At 41.9% G+C, this 16396-nt stretch overlaps 1 protein-coding gene across 4 annotated transcripts in view; it reads right to left on the bottom strand.

The window, feature by feature from the left end:
- ADNP2 (ADNP homeobox 2) overlaps window positions 1-15315 on the bottom strand; it is a 36129-nt gene extending 20814 nt beyond the window's left edge. Inside the window, exons 1-3 of one of the 4 annotated variants that reach the window (XM_057504313.1) lie at window positions 14949-15314; window positions 12351-12586; window positions 7951-8071 (exon numbers count right to left, since the gene is read on the bottom strand). In XM_057504313.1, the coding sequence (XP_057360296.1) occupies window positions 7951-8058 (108 nt within the window). In that variant the 5' untranslated portion in view covers window positions 8059-8071; window positions 12351-12586; window positions 14949-15314. Of the gene's footprint in view, window positions 1-7950; window positions 8072-12350; window positions 12587-14944 lie in introns of all 4 variants that reach the window. The other 3 variants (XM_057504312.1, XM_036884237.2, XM_036884236.2) reach the window with 3 other exon arrangements.
- Window positions 15316-16396: the final 1081 nt, after the last annotated feature.

Genomic DNA, 16396 nt, shown 5'->3' with positions numbered 1-16396 from the left:
AGAAGAGGAGGCTATGTGGCTAGCATCACCAATACCAGAGCCAGATAAAAACACAAGAAAAAAAAAACTACAGTAAGTATTCCTTATGAATAAAGATGAAAATCCTCAATGAAATACTAGCAAGCAAAATCTTACCAATATTAAAAAGATTACACACTGTGCGATTAAAACCAGGAATGCAAGGCAGAGGCCCGGCATGAGAAAATCCCCTGATCTAAGATACTACATGGAAAGGATGAAGGGAAACTAATCCACGTATCTCCTCAACTGACACAGAGAAGACATCTGACATAAGCCAACACCTTTTCATGAAAAAAAAAAAAAAAACCCCAATCAGAAAACTAAGTAAAAAAGAGGACCTCCTTAACAGGATAAAGGGCATCTGTGACAGCCGTGATGCTCGCCTATGAGCAGGAACAAGGTGAGCATGCCCACTTTCACCGCTGTTGTTCAGCACTGTACTTGATTCTAGCCAGAGCAATTAGGTTAAAAAGCAGAAATTAGAGGCATCCAGACTGCAAGGAAAGTACAACTATTTCTATTCACAGCTGACATGACTCTACATGTAGAAAATGCCTAAGAATGCACAGAAAGCAACCAGGGGTAATGATAAATTCAGGAAAACTTCAGGATACAAAATCAACATACAAAAGTCAGTTGTGTTTCTACACACCTGCAATGAAAACTCTGAAAATGAAATTAAGAGCATTCCAATTACAATGATAAAATGCCTAGGTATATATGTAACCAAAGAAGTGAAAATGTTGTACACTGAAAACTATGAAAGAGAATGGAAAGACATTAAAGATCTAAGTAAACAGGAAACATCCTACATTCACAGGCAGGAACACAGTGAAGATGTCAGTAATACCCAAGATGACCAACAACACAACTCCTACCAAAATGCAAAGAGTCTTTTCTGCAGAAATAGAAAAGCTGATCCTCAGACCCATTTGGAACTGCACAAGTGGCTCTAAATAGAATAGTATTGAAAAAAGATACAGAGCAGAGTTGGAGGGCTCCTATCTCCCTATTTCAAAACTTCCTGGACTACAGGGAAGATGGCGGCGTGAGTAGAGCAGCAGAAATCTCCTCCCAAAACCACATATATCTATGAAAATATAACAAAGACAACCCTTCCTAGAATAAAGACCAGAGGACACAGGACAATATCCAGACCACTTCCGCACCTGAGAGAACCCAGCGCCTCGCGAAGGGGGGCACCAGGAAGCCATAGCAGTGTGCTTGCACACCCAGACCCAGCAGACAGTCGACGACACCTTGTGTGATACAGCCCACCATCCTCCAACAATGAGCTGAGCCTGTAATACACATAACTGCCCGCCCAGAAAATCAGACATCAGGGGAGGGGCGGAAGACGGCGGCGTGAGCAGAGCAGCGGAAATCTCCTCCCAAAACCACATATATCTATGAAAATATAACAAAGACAACCCTTCCGAGAATAAAGACCAGAGAACACAGGACAATATCCAGATGCCAGAAAGGAGATCACAGAAATGAAACAAACTCTGGAAGGGTTTATAAGCAGAATGGATAGAATGCAAGAGGCCATTGATGGAATTGAAATCAGAGAACAGGAACGCATAGAAGCTGACATAGAGAGAGACAAAAGGATCTCCAGGAATGAAACAATATTCAGAGAACTGTGTGACCAATCCAAAAGGAACAATATCCGTATTACAGGGGTCCCAGAAGAAGAAGAGAGAGGAAAAGAGATGGAAAGTATCTTAGAAGAAATAATTGCTGAAAACTTCCCCAAACTGGGGGAGGAAATAATCGAACAGACCACGGAAATACACAGAACCCCCAACAGAAAGGATCCAAGGAGGACAACACCAAGACACATAATAATTAAAATGGCAAAGATCAAAGACAAGGAAAGAGTTTTAAAGGCAGCTAGAGAGAAAAAGGTCACCTATAAAGGGAAACCCATCAGGCTAACATCAGATTTCTCAACAGAAACCCTACAGGCCAGAAGAGAATGGCATGATATATTTAATACAATGAAACAGAAGGGCCTTGAACCAAGGATACTGTATCCAGCACGACTATCATTCAAATATGACGGTGGGATTAAACAATTCCCAGACAAACAAAAGCTGAGGGAATTTGCTTTCCACAAACCACCTCTACAGAACATCTTACAGGGACTGCTCTAGATGGGACCACTCCTAGAAAGAGCACAGCACAAAACACCCAACATATGAAGAATCGAGGAGGAGGAACAAGAAGGGAGAGAAGAAAAGAATCTCCAGACAGTGTATATAACAGCTCAATAAGCGAGCTAAGTTAGGTACCCTAAAGTAAGATACTAAAGAGGCTAACCTTGAACCTTTGGTAACCACGAATTTAAAGCTTGCAATGGCAATAAGTACATATCTTTCAATAGTCACCCTAAATGTTAATGGGTTGAATGCACCAATCAAAAGACACAGAGTAATGGAATGGATAAAAAAGCAAGACCCATCTATATGCTGCTTACAAGAAACTCACCTCAAACCCAAAGACATGTACAGACTAAAAGTCAAGGGATGGAAAAACATATTTCAAGCAAACAACAGTGAGAAGAAAGCAGGGGTTGCAGTACTAATATCAGACAAAATAGACTTCAAAACAAAGAAAATAACAAGAGATAAAGAAGGACACTACATAATGATAAAGGGCTCAGTCAAACAAGAGGATATAACCATTCTAAATATATATGCACCCAACACAGGAGCACCAGCATATGTGAAACAAATACTAACAGAACTAAAGGGGGATAAAGACTGCAATGCATTCATTCTAGGAGACTTCAACACACCACTCACCCCAAAGGATAGATCCACCGGACAGAAAATAAGTAAGGACACGGAGGCACTGAACAACACACTAGAACAGATGGACCTAATAGACATCTACAGAACTCTACATCCAAAAGCAGCGGGATACACATTCTTCTCAAGTGCACATGGAACATTCTCCAGAATAGACCACATACTAGGCCACAAAAAGAGCCTCAGAAAATTCCAAAAGATTGAAATCCTACCAACCAACTTTTCAGACCACAAAGGCATAAAACTAGAAATAAACTGTACAAAGAAAGCAAAAAGGCTCACAAACACATGGAGGCTTAACAACACGCTCCTAAATAATCAATGGATCAATGACCAAATCAAAATGGAGATCCAGCAATATATGGAAACAAATGACAACAACAACACTAAGCCCCAACTTCTGTGGGACACAGCAAAAGCAGTCTTAAGAGGAAAGTATATAGCAATGCAAGCATATTTAAAAAAGGAAGAGCAATCCCAAATGAATGGTCCAATGTCACAATTATCAAAATTGGAAAAAGAAGAACAAATGAGGCCTAAGGTCAGCAGAAGGAGGGACATAATAAAGATCAGAGAAGAAATAAATAAAATTGAGAAGAATGAAACAATAGCAAAAATCAATGAAACCAAGAGCTGGTTCTTCGAGAAAATAAACAAAATAGATAAGCCTCTAGCCAGACTTATTAAGAGGAAAAGAGAGTCAACACAAGTTAACAGTATCAGAAATGAGAAAGGAAAAATCACGAGGGACCCCACAGAAATACAAAGAATTAGTAGAGAATACTATGAAAACCTATATGCTAACAAGCTGGGAAACCTAGGAGAAATGGACAACTTCCTAGAAAAATACAACCTTCCAAGATTGACCAAGGAAGAAACAAAATCTAAACAGATGAATTGCCAGCAACGAAACTGAATGGGCAATCAAAAAACTACCCAAGAGCAAACCCCCGTGCCAGATGGATTTACCTCAGAATTTTATCAGACACACAGTGAAGACATAATAGCCATTCTCCCTAAAGTTTTCCAAAAAATAGAAGATGAGGGAATACTTCCAAACTCGTTCTATGAAGCCAGCATCACTCTAATACCAAAACCAGGCAAATACTCCACAAAAAAAGAAAATTACAGACCAATATCCCTGATGAACGTAGATGCAAAAATACTCAACAAAATATTAGCAAACTGAATTCAAAAATACATCAAGAGGATCATAGACCATGACCAAGTGGGATTCATCCCAGGGATGCAAGGATGGTACAACATTCAAAAATCCATCAACATCATCCACCACATCAACAAAAAGAAAGACAAAAACCACATGATCATCTCCATAGATGCTGAAAAAGCATTTGACAAAGTTCAACATCCATTCATGATAAAAACTCTCAGCAAAATGGGTATAGAGGGCAAGTACCTCAACATAATAAAGGCCATCTATGATAAACTCACAGCCAACATCACACTGAACAGCGAGAAGCTGAAAGCTTTTCCTCTGCGATCGGGAACAAGACAGGGATGCCCACTCTCCCCACTGTTATTCAACATAGTACTGGAGGTCCCAGCCATGGCAATTAGACAAAACAAAGAAATACAAGGAATCCAGATTGGTAAAGAAGAAGTCAAACTGTCACTATTTGCAGATGACATGACATTGTACATAAAAAAGCCTAAAGACTCCACTCCAAAACTACTAGAGCTAATATCTGAATTCAGCAAAGTTGTAGGTTACAAAAGTAATACACAGAAATCTGTTGCTTTTCTATACACTAACAATGAACTAGCAGAAAGAAAAATCAGGAAAACAATTCCATTCACAATGGCATCAAAAAGAATAAAATACATAGGAATAAACCTAACCAAGGAAGCAAAAGACCTATACCCTGAAAACAATGAGACACTCTTAAGAGAAATTAAAGAGGCCACTAACAAATGGAAACTCATTCCATGCTCTTGGCTAGGAAGAATAAATATCATCAAAATGGCCATCCTGCCTAAAGCAATCTACAGATTCAAAGTAATCCCTATCAAAATACCAACAGCATTCTTCAACGAACTGGAACAAATAGTTCTAAAATTCATATGGAAACACCAAAGACCCTGAATAGCCAAAGCAATCCTGAGAAGGAAGAATAAAGCAGGGGGGATCTTGCTTTCCAACTTCAAGCTCTACTACAAAGTCACAGTAATCAAGACAATTTGGTACTGGCACAAGAACAGAGCCACAGACCAGTGGAACAGAATAGAGACTCCAAACATTAACCCAAACATATATGGTCAATTAATATATGATAAAGGAGCCATGGACATACAATGGGGAAATGATAGCCTCTTCAAAAGCTGGTGTTGGCAAAACTGGACAGCTACATGTAAGAGAATAAAACTGGATCATTGTCTAGCCCCATACACAAAAGTAAATTCAAAATGGATCAAAGACCTGAATGTAAGTCATGAAACCATAAAACTCTTAGAAAAAACATAGGCAAAAATCACTTGGACATAAACATGAGTGACTTCATCATGAACATATCTCCCTGGGCAAGGGAAACAAAAGCAAAAATGAACAAGTGGGACTATATCAAGCTGAAAAGCTTCTGTACAGCAAAGGACACCATCAATAGAACAAAAAGGCATCCTACAGTATGGGAGAATATATTCGTAAATGACAGATCCGATAAAGGGTTGACATCCAAAATATATAAAGAGCTCACGCACCTCAACAAACAAAAAGCAAATAATTCAATTAAAAAATGGGCAGAGGTGCTGAACAGACAGTTCTCCAAAGAAGAAATTCAGATGGCCAACAGACACATGAAAAGATGCTCCACATCGCTAGTCATCAGACAACTGCAAATTAAAACTACAATGAGATGTCACCTCACACCAGTAAGGATCGCCACCATCCAAAAGACAAACAACAACAAATGTTGGCGAGGTTGTGGAGAAAGAGGAACCCTCCTACACTGCTGGTGGGAATGTAAATTAGTTCAACCATTGTGGAAAGCAGTATGGAGGTTCCTCAAAAAGCTCAAAATAGAAATACCATTTGACCCAGGAATTCCCCTTCTAGGAATTTACCCCAAGAATGCAGCTGCCCAGTTTGAAAAGGACAGATGCACCCCTATGTTCATTGCAGCACTATTTACAATAGCCAGGAAATGGAAGCAACCTAAGTGTCCTTCAGTAGATGAATGGATAAAGAAGATGTGGTACATATATAAATATATATACACAATGGAATATTATTCAGCCTTAAGAAGAAAACAAATCCTACCATTTGCAACAACATGGATGGAGCTAGAGGGTATTATGCTCAATGAAATAAGCCAGGCGGAGAAAGACATGTACCAAATGATTTCACTCATCTGTGGAGTATAAGAACAAAGAAAAAACTGAAGGAACAAAACAGCAGCAGAATCACAAAACCCAAGAACGGATTAACAGTTACCAAAGGAAAAGGGACTGAGGAGGATGGGTGGGAAGGGAGGGATAAAGAGGGGGAAAAAGAAAGGGGCATTATGTTTAGCATGTATAATGTGGTGGAGGGGGCACATGGAGGGCTGTGCAACACAGAGAAGACAAGTAGTGATTCTACAGCATCTTACTATGTTGATGGACAGTGACTGTAATGGGGTTTGTGGGGGGAACTTGGTGATGGGGGGAGCCTAGTAAACATAATGTTCCTCATGTGTAGATTAATGATACCAAAAAAATGTATTTTTTTGTTAACTGTCTACATGCCAGACATAATTCTGATCACATGTAACAATGAGGTCAAGAACAATGAGGTCCTTGTCTTCTTACATTCAAACTGGGGAGACAGATAATAAATAATTAACATCAGGTACCATGAGGACCTTGGAGAAAAACAGAGCAGGGAAAGGAGCAGAGAGTATAGTGGGAGAGGGCAGCATTTGACAAGGAAGTTCTCTCTAGGGTGGTAATGCCTGAACAGAGAAGTATCTGGGATCTTCAGAAATTACAATTTGTCTACTTGTGAGGAAAAATCAATTCTGACCATTAATGTGAAACCTGGTACTTAGTAGTCCTTTACTTCAGACTGCCTTTTTATAAGTAAAATCAAATTGATTTAAAGTTTGAAACTTGAAAATTCAGAAACCCTCCCAAACTAGAAATACTTTAAGTCAAATTCTTCACAGGTTTAAAAAATTCAAAGCACAGACGCTATTTGGATAGTAATGAATAAAATACTGTTATCACTGGCATGAGGATACACAGCAAGCCTTATTTACCAACTTTTACTTCTTTACTACATATGCCAATCATATATTCTCAAGTTATATGGATAAAATGATATGAGAACACAATTTATCAATAAAGTGACTGCAACCTTCATTTTTAAACTTTTGTAAGATCGAATTTATTAAATTAAAAAATCAGAAGAAAAGTTTATTGTATCAGGTATACAACCCCATTTTTTGGTCACTCAAGCAATACTGGAAAATTAAGTTATGGTCTTCTTTTGCTACGATAAATAATTCAACACATTCCCCTCAAATATCAAAACCAAATGTATTTTATAACTAATGGCTATAAAAAGCCCCTCCTAAAAGTAACTTTAAAAACTTAAACAGCTTAAAATTGTTTACTTTAAGTCAGAAAGACATAAACCGTAACTAATGATGCAGGCCTTTGAATGACAGTACATCTTTAATACTAGTCTGAACATGCAGGTCCACTTACATACATGGATTTTTTTCAATAAATAGATTGGAAAAATTGGAGGATATTTGCAACAGTTTGAAAAAACATTTTCTCTACTTTATTGTAAAAATACAGTATATAATATATATAACATACAAAATATGTGTTAATCAACTTTATGTTATCAGTAAGGTTTCTGGTCAACAGTAGGGTATTAGTAGTTAAGTGTCCGGTGAGTGGGGGTCAAAAGTTACACTTGGATTTTCTACTGCACAAAGAATCGGCACCCCTAACCCTCTCACTGGACAAGCGTCAGCTGTGTTAGCAATTTCCTCTTGAGGAATTTTACCCACTCTTCAAAAATCCCCAGTTCAAATCTCACCTCCAGAAGGCCAATCCCAGCCTCTCTGGTAATTCTGTCTTCTCTTGATCTGCTACATTCTCTTACCTTCAGCAACTCCTTGCAGTAGTCAAGCCCAATATCCACAAGAATGCTTTTCACCTTTTTCCGCACCTTCCTGATGTTGTCAAGATTTTCCACAGGAATTTGAAACATCTTTGAAATTTTCCTTAAAAGGGAAGTAAACAAAACTGTAATAAGCACATGTATTTTTTAACAGCTAAAACAAGAGGAATAATTTTCAAAAAAATTATGCTGGGACAACCAGATATCCACATACAAAAAAAAAATGAGATTGAACTCTCCTTCACCACAAACAAAAGTTAACTCAAAATGGACTATACATCACCACATAAGGGCAAAAACTCTAAAACTGTTAGACGAAAACATAAGCATATCTTCAGGAGCTTGGATCTGGCAATGGATTCTTAGATATATCAAAAAGCACCAGCAACAAAAGAAAAACATACACAAACTGGACTTCATCAAAATTAAAACTTGGAAGGAAACCGTCAAGAAAATACAAAAGGAGAATCCACAAAATGGGAGAAAATATTCACAAGTCATATTTCTGATAAGGAATTTATATACAGAATATATAAAGAATTCTTAAGACACCCCAACTTAAAAAAGGCATGGATCTGAAGAAGTACTTCTCCAAAGATAATATACAGATGGCCATTAAGCAAATGAAAAGATGCTAAACACCTGCCACAGGGAAATGCAAATCAAAATGACAATGAGATCCTACTTTACACCCACTATGATGGGTATAATTTTTAAAAAAGAAAAGAACACGTGTTGGCAAGGATGTGGAGAAACTGGGTATCTCTCATACACTGCCAGTTGGAGAATATCTGGTAGGTCCTCAAAAGATAAAACATTTGGATACCATATGAACCAGCGATTCCAAATATCAACCAAATGAAAACTTGCACATGGATGTTCACAGCATTCCTCATAATAGCCAAAAAGTGGAAACAACTCCAATGTCCATCAGCTTATGAATGGATAAGTAGAATCTGGCACATCCATACACTGGAGTATTAATTGGACATAAGAAAGAAATGTACGGCCTTATGTGCCAATGTGGATAACCTTTTGGGAACATTATGCTGACAGAAAGAAGCCAAACAAGAAGGACTACATTCTGTATGACTGTTTACATGAAGTGTTCAGAACAGCCAGTTTATAGGCAGAAAGCAGAATGGTCACCTGGGGCTGAGGAGGACTGGAAGGTGATGGCTAAGGGGAGGTTTATTTTGAATGACAATGTGTTGAAATCAACTGTCGTGACAATATACATGAGTGTGTGAAAATACTAAAAGTCACTGAATTGTATAAAGTGAACTGTATTGTATGTAAAATACATCTCAATAAAGCTGTTTTTAAAATATCTTAAAAGATACAAAATTAAAATAAACTCTATGGTATTTGATCAGAGTAAGAAGTATGGGTGTGACCTTACTATTTTTATACACAATAAAAAATAGTTTTTTAAGAGTGTGTGTGTTTTCCACAGCTCTGTCCACTGAGAGCCTGGAAGCAGCTACACAACCCAGCAGCTGCGAGCACTCCTAGGCCCAAATCTTACTTTCTAAACACTTCTTTCCATTAGTAAGAACAAGGGCTCCTTAGAAAAATGGCTGATTCAAGGACAGGAGAATGGAAAAGACAGGATAAGTCTATAATGTCTTGTGTCAGAAAATAAGGAAATTGCTCAAGAAATGGTAAGACGAGTCAAAAGGACTCAAAAGAAACCAGCTTGAAGAAGTTCCAAGCCAAACACAGGGCAACTGGGGCATTCATTACATGACAGTAAAAAGTGGCACTGAATTTTCCAGACAATTTAACAGTATCTCTCATCTCACATGATCTTAAAATATGACATTGACACTCCCCCCTCCCAAGAAGTGTGGGCATCTATGCCCACACCCCTTAAATCTGGGCAGAATTTATGGCTGTCTTCATCAAAAAACTACAGCAGAAGTAATGCTATGTGACTTCCCAGGCTAGGCCCTAAAAATGCCACACACTTCTGCCTGCTCTCTGGCGACCACCTCTTGAGTCCAGACCATGTTGTGAGAAAGCCCAACTGGCCCACATGGAAGCATTCCACCTCGACCTCCGGATCTAAGATGCCTCTGGAGCCCCTCAGTCAAGCCGTCCCCAGCCTCGGAGTCTTCCCAGAATCCCCAAACATTGTGGAACAGACACAAGCCGTCTCCCCTGCTCCCACCTGAACTCCTGACCCAAAGAATTACTGAGCTTTTTAAATAAAATATTTTATTCCACAAAGGTTTGGGGTAGTTTGGTATACAGCCAAGAGCAACAGCAACTAAAATATAACCCGCTAGAATATAACCTTGAATCCATGGTGATATAATAAATTGAAAGTTTGAGGACGAATGGGATATTTACGTGGTTTCCAAGCCTCTCCCCACAAAATAATTAATAACTAAGCGAAAAAGAGTAATTCACACAAGTCTGGCAGACAAGCCCAAATTAGGAGGCACTGTACAAAAACAGCCTATAATATTCAAGTGTCCAGGTATAACATCCAGACACAACAATGTAAACTTCCACAAATGGGAATGAACACACAAAACGTGGTGTGTCCACACAGCAGAACAATACTTGGCAATAAAAACTAGGTCCTGATGCATGCCACAACATGAACGGATCTCAAAAACATTATGCTAAGTGAAAGAAGCCAGATGGAAAAGTCTTCAGATTGTCTGACTCCACTGATAGGAAATGTTCAGAAAAAAACAATCTAGAGATAGAAGGTAGATTAGCAGCAGCATGGGGGTGAGGATGGGTAGTGACCGCCAAGTAGGTTTTCTAGGAGCACTGGAAACATTCTAGAAGATCGTGGTGATGGCTCTATGACTCATTAATTTACTAAAATTAATGAATTATACTTTTTCTAAAAACTTCACAGGGAAAAACACCGAGATACTGTTAATAATTAAAAGAGACTAAACACAATGTGCAACCCTAACTAAATTATTTTACTATGAATGATGATACTGGAGCAAATGGAAAGACTTCAGTGGGGTCTGAGGATTAGACGGTAATACTATATTACTTTCCTGATTCTGATGGTAGTGTTCTGGGGATTTAAGAGAATGTTCTTACCTGTAGGAAATAGACAATATTTGAGGTAATATACCATCATGTTTGGTAACTTATTTTCAAATGATTCAGGGGAAAAAGTTCTTTGTATTGTACTCACAACTCTATAATCTATACCTTTTTCAAACAGCATTTTAATGTATAAAAGCTAAAAACAAAATCAGTCAAGTTAAAGAAATGCCAGGTAAAATATGAATGCCAATTTTTATTACCAAAACATTCTTTTAAAAACTTGCTAACACCCACTGTAGGAGGGTGAGTAGGAAAATCATAGTATCTATATGCTTAGAGGACAATCTGGCAGTATCTCCCAAGACTCCACAGGACAATTTCTGAGTCAGCAATCCCCTTGCACACCCACCTTGCAGCCCCTGTCCTGCAGGACAAGCATGCAGGCCCTCCTAGGCATTCCAAGGATAACCAGCTTCTGCATTCATTGCACTGATCTCACCACAGTGCAATTACCCATTTATAACCCTACCTCCCCCACTACACTGAAGTTCTTCAGGGTAGGAATCATGTTTTATTTGCATGGGCCTATCAGGGCATAATATGTAGCAAATGTTCACAATAAATGAACAAAAAATATAAAACAGTAAGAATTGCAAGACATGTAGAAAGTGCTATGGAGCCCGAGACAGTCCAGGTGAATAATCAGCCTCAAAAATGACTGAGAAAAAGGAGGAAAAGTCTGAATGTATTTGGCAAGATGTAAGTAAAACCAAAAACGGCAGAGTGGAATCAAATGGGGTGAGAGTACACAGGAAGGGTTAACACATTAAGAGGGAAGAACTAAGGAATCATGAAGTTTTGAAGAAGCTGATGTACAATGGGGAAGTTTTCAGACAAGGTATGTGAAAAGTGTATCTTAGGCTCAGTATAAGGAAACTGAAGGATCATTTACATTTTAGCACTGGGGGATCTAAAAATCATAGGAATTAAAGTAAAAACTAACAAAACCATTAAAAATGAAATGTACTGTTTGGGTTCTAGCCTTCAAAAGCATACTCTAACAGAGTTGCTGGCAGGAACCTCATAACAGCATTCCTAAAAACTAAGCACAGGGTCACTTTCAAGCCCAGGCTGGCTTCTCTGGCTAGAGCAAGCCTCAACAAACACTTCTGAGAGCTGCTTTCCACGCACTCTATCAGACTTGCTTTCATTTCCTCCTTGAAGTCCCACCATCCTCTCTACCCTTTGGGGCTCTTTCCCCAAAGCTGGCTATTAATTATCCAAGGTTAAGACCATCATCCACATGTAACTGAAACAAGGAAGCCAAATGTATTGCTTGCAAAGAAGTCTGGCCTTACTTAGCAAGTGCTGATCTTTTCACAGAGTTTGGAGAAGCATGACTGGTGCACTTCCGGAAGAAAGTTTAGGACCTGCTGATTTTTCACAGGTTGGATCTCTGCAGGCTGCTGCTGACTGGCTGACTCAGGAGGAGGACACAGAAATGAGGCTGTCCGTGATTGGGCAAGTTTTAAACAGGCTCTGTAGTTTCTTGTTCAATGTTTGGAGTATGACCAAGGAACTGTCATTCTTCTTTCTTGAATTTGGAGAATAGGAACATTTTATCCTCAAATATAAGCGCTTCCATTCCCTCATCATTGCCATGGTGGTTCTCCCAAAAATAAGCACACAAATCCCGTACTTAAAAAAAAAATTCCTTTTTAGCAATTTGTTCTTTTAGAGACCCAAGTAAGCATGACAAAAAGTAAAACAGGCAAATTACAGAAGCTTTACAACCTTAAAACAAATCTTTCAAGATGCCTGGTCTGCTGACAGTAGCTTTGGGCGAAAGCAGCTCACTTTTACTGTAATCTTTTCATTCTAGGATACCATAATTTACTGATTCCACGATCAAGATTCCATTCAAAATGCCCAGCGGATTAATTAAGAAAGAAGTAACGCTTTCATACTTATGTATTCTCTATAGATGCTGTTCTCCATCTATTCTCGGCACACTTTCACCATCAAGAGACAGCAGGCTAATGCAGCTGCACTAACCTGTCAACCTCAGTTCACAGTACATTACTTTTCGCTTCATAGTGTGTGGTAGACATGGAACTACCAAAAATTCCACTGACATGCTCAAGAAAATGTCATTTCCTCAAGGGGCACTTAAAGGGTTTCTTTTGTTTTTTAGTATCATGATCATTTAAGAATATTCCATTATGGAAAAAATACGCTCCAAAAAATAAAGGCATTCAGGTAATAACAATACTTTTTAAGCCACAGAACTTTGTTTTGATTTCCTGTGAAATTTAAGTTCTGAAAGGATTTCACTTGAGGGGCAACACTGCACAATGGGCTCACCCGCAAGAATTCGGAGCTGTACTGCCTGGGTTCAAAGCAGCTCCACAACTAATCTGCTGTGTAATCTTTGCAAATTCTTTATATTGGGGCCTCAAATGCCCACCTGAGAACAGGTAGAGTGCAACCTTTCCAGGGAACAGTTGTGAGAACGGAGTTATAATGCCAGAAAAGCACCCAGAACACAAGCAGTGGGCTCGCTTTAACACTACAGCTCTACATGAGGTGTCCCGGTTATTGGGAACAGGGCTATTTTTCCTTCATTAAAAAGAAAAAAAAACATAAAAAACGTAATGTCTGTGCCATGCACGAAAGCAAGATTCAGAAGGCCTGGGTTCAAACACAGATCCTTTCCCTTCAGCGAGTCAGGCCTTTCAGATTCTTCCCATGGAACTCACTGCCCTACAAGGTGCTTGGCTGCCAGAGTGGAGGCCATCGCGCAAGACACGCGCGGAGACTCAACCACACACCCAGCAATATTACAGTGCAAACGGAGATGGGAGTTAATGCGTGTCCCAGGATCTCTTCAGCTGAAATTCTTGCCTCAACTCCGCCTTCATCTCCCCTAAAAAGCCACTAATTCTTCACCCTAACTTAGGCCACCTCTCCATCAGACAACTGAACTGTCTCCTCCCCGCTCTGGCCCATCCTCCAGACTCGCACAGGTCGCTTTGCACGTACAGATCTGTCACTTCCATGCTTAAAGACCAAGTTCCAATCCGGCAGAAATACCTACGTTCGTTCCTAATATGGCCAACTTCCCAATAACAGCTCTAAATAAGTCCCATATAAATAACCTGACCTGCAGCCAAAGATGACCTCTCCCACAAACGCTCCCCCAAACCGCACTACTCGGCAAGAGCCGCGCGCGCCTCCGGCCGGGGCAAATAATCCCCGTCTCCCACCCCCTCCCACTCAAATAAACCAGCTTCAACAGCATTCAGTCTTCAACTCAGATTCAAAGAAAATGCATAGAACACTTAATTATTCATCATTCTGCAGCCGTGCACAGCGCTGGCACCCAACAGCTTCTGACGTCCCAAAGCCAAGGTGCGGTGGGACAGTGCCACAGAACCTGTGCCCACGCAGCCGGCAGCCGCACGCGAAACTAAGGCTCCAACGTCCACATCTGCACAGCGGCCCCACGGAAGCTCGGACAGAGACCCCGCGCACGCACGCACGCACGCCCGGCCTCGGCCCTCGCCTTCGGGGAACAGCGCGCGCGGCGTCCTCGCCGCCCGCGTCGGGGGAGAAGCGTGGACGCCAGGACGGAGGGCGGGAGGGAGGTGCGCCCCCAAACCGGCCCCGCCGCGCGCGCCCTCCCCGGTGCAGGCCCCTCGCCGCCTCCCCCCCTCCCCCGGCCGCGGAACCCTCCCGGGTGCCAGCACCTCGCCGACCCCCGCTCCCTCCCGCGGCAGCTGCGGCGCCCACCGGCCCCCACGTGACGCGCAAGGACGACGGGCGCCGCTCGGGCCGCGAACCCGCGCCGGGAGAGCTCCGCGGGTGGGCGGGGCGGGGCGGGGCCGCCGGGACTTGGCGGCCAGGCCGGCCGGGCCGGGGGCGTCCCCGCGGGGCCGGGCCAGGTTCATACCTACCGCTGGGCGCCCAGAGCGCCGCGCTTTCCCCGCCGCCTGTTGCCGCGCCCACCGGGCCGCACCCGCGCCCGCTTCCGCCCGCACGGCGGGACCCCCGCCTCAGCGCGCGCCCACCCCGCGACCCCGTCCCCTCCTCCCAGCACGGCCAGAAAGAGAAAATGGCGCTCGATTTGCCTCCGGAAGTGACGCGCGCCCTCATTTGCATGCTGGTGCAGCCAGCCAATGGGGGGAGAGTGTGCATGGGACCCCTGGGCAGTGTCCTACAGGCCCCTTGGGGCCCTTGTCCAAAGCTAGGCTGGAGGCTCTAGGGAAGGAGTAGGGGGACCCTATGAGCCTCCTCCGCTGACCTCCACTCCTGCTACAGTGGACTGGCCAGCCAGCCTCTCACCAGCATCTGTGCAAACTCTCGTGAGAGTTTTGAGTGAGTAGTGATGTCATTAGGGTGGGGCGAGGGTGTCATGGACCACCTGACTGATCACGTGAGTTCACCAGAGCTTTGGTTTCATTTGCATGGAATGGGGTGGAGCTACTGGCAGCCCCAGGAATAGGTGGCCCCGCCCACATCTCAGAGCCAATAGGAAACCATCTGGGAGGAGAATCTCGCACTGCCATTGGAAAATAGAACTTGGGCTATCAGAATTTTCAAGAGTGCCCTTGATTGACACCTCTTGGTGAACTGACTAGATAGGGTCTCTTGACTTCATAATTCTTTCCTAAGAAAATTAACTTCACATCTTGAGAATTCTGATTTTTAAGTTAGAGCTATTACATGTTGCATAGGGAAAAGGTTAACTCCATACCTTTATAAAAACTCTTAAATGGCCTAAAAGTTCACTTTTGCACAGATTTTGTTAAAATTGTGAAGCGACGCTATTATATTTCTCAAAATGAGTGAAAACATAAAGAGTAGGAGCTTTCAAAATGGCTCTGGGTCTTCATGCATGAATCAAGAGGACACAAGGAGAGGACAACACTGCCCTCAGGCAGCGTGCAGTTTAGTGAGCGGCAAGGTTTGCATGCAGACACCTAGTTTTGTTTATCAGGTACCTGGCCTGTTCTGGCTCCTAAATGTCTATTCCAGACCTTTCCCAGTTCATTGAAGCTCCCGGGGGAACTCCTGCCCATCTTCCACTTTCTTTTCGGCAGAAGACCACGTCTCCTCCTACCTCCAGACCACTAAGACCTTCAGACTCATCCTCCCTCGACCTCCGGGCCTGACGTGCATACTTGTCCCCTCAACGACTATCCTGACCTTGGTGTGGCGTTCAGAGGGTGTGTGCCCTCGTTGTCGGCCAATCTGCTTAGCCATGGACCTTCTCCAGTCATCCCTCTTCCATAATTTCAGCTTCTCCTCCCTACTGGTGACTTCCACTCAGATTAGACCAGTGACTACAATCAATACAGGCACTAAATAAATGTCAGAATTAATTTAAAAGTTGTGTTAAATG

The sequence above is a fragment of the Manis pentadactyla genome, chromosome 6, assembly GCF_030020395.1.
Source record: "Manis pentadactyla isolate mManPen7 chromosome 6, mManPen7.hap1, whole genome shotgun sequence".
Lineage (NCBI taxonomy): Eukaryota > Metazoa > Chordata > Mammalia > Pholidota > Manidae > Manis > Manis pentadactyla.
The sequence above is the reverse complement of the archived record's forward strand: the minus strand, read 5'-3'. Positions and strand labels throughout refer to the sequence as shown.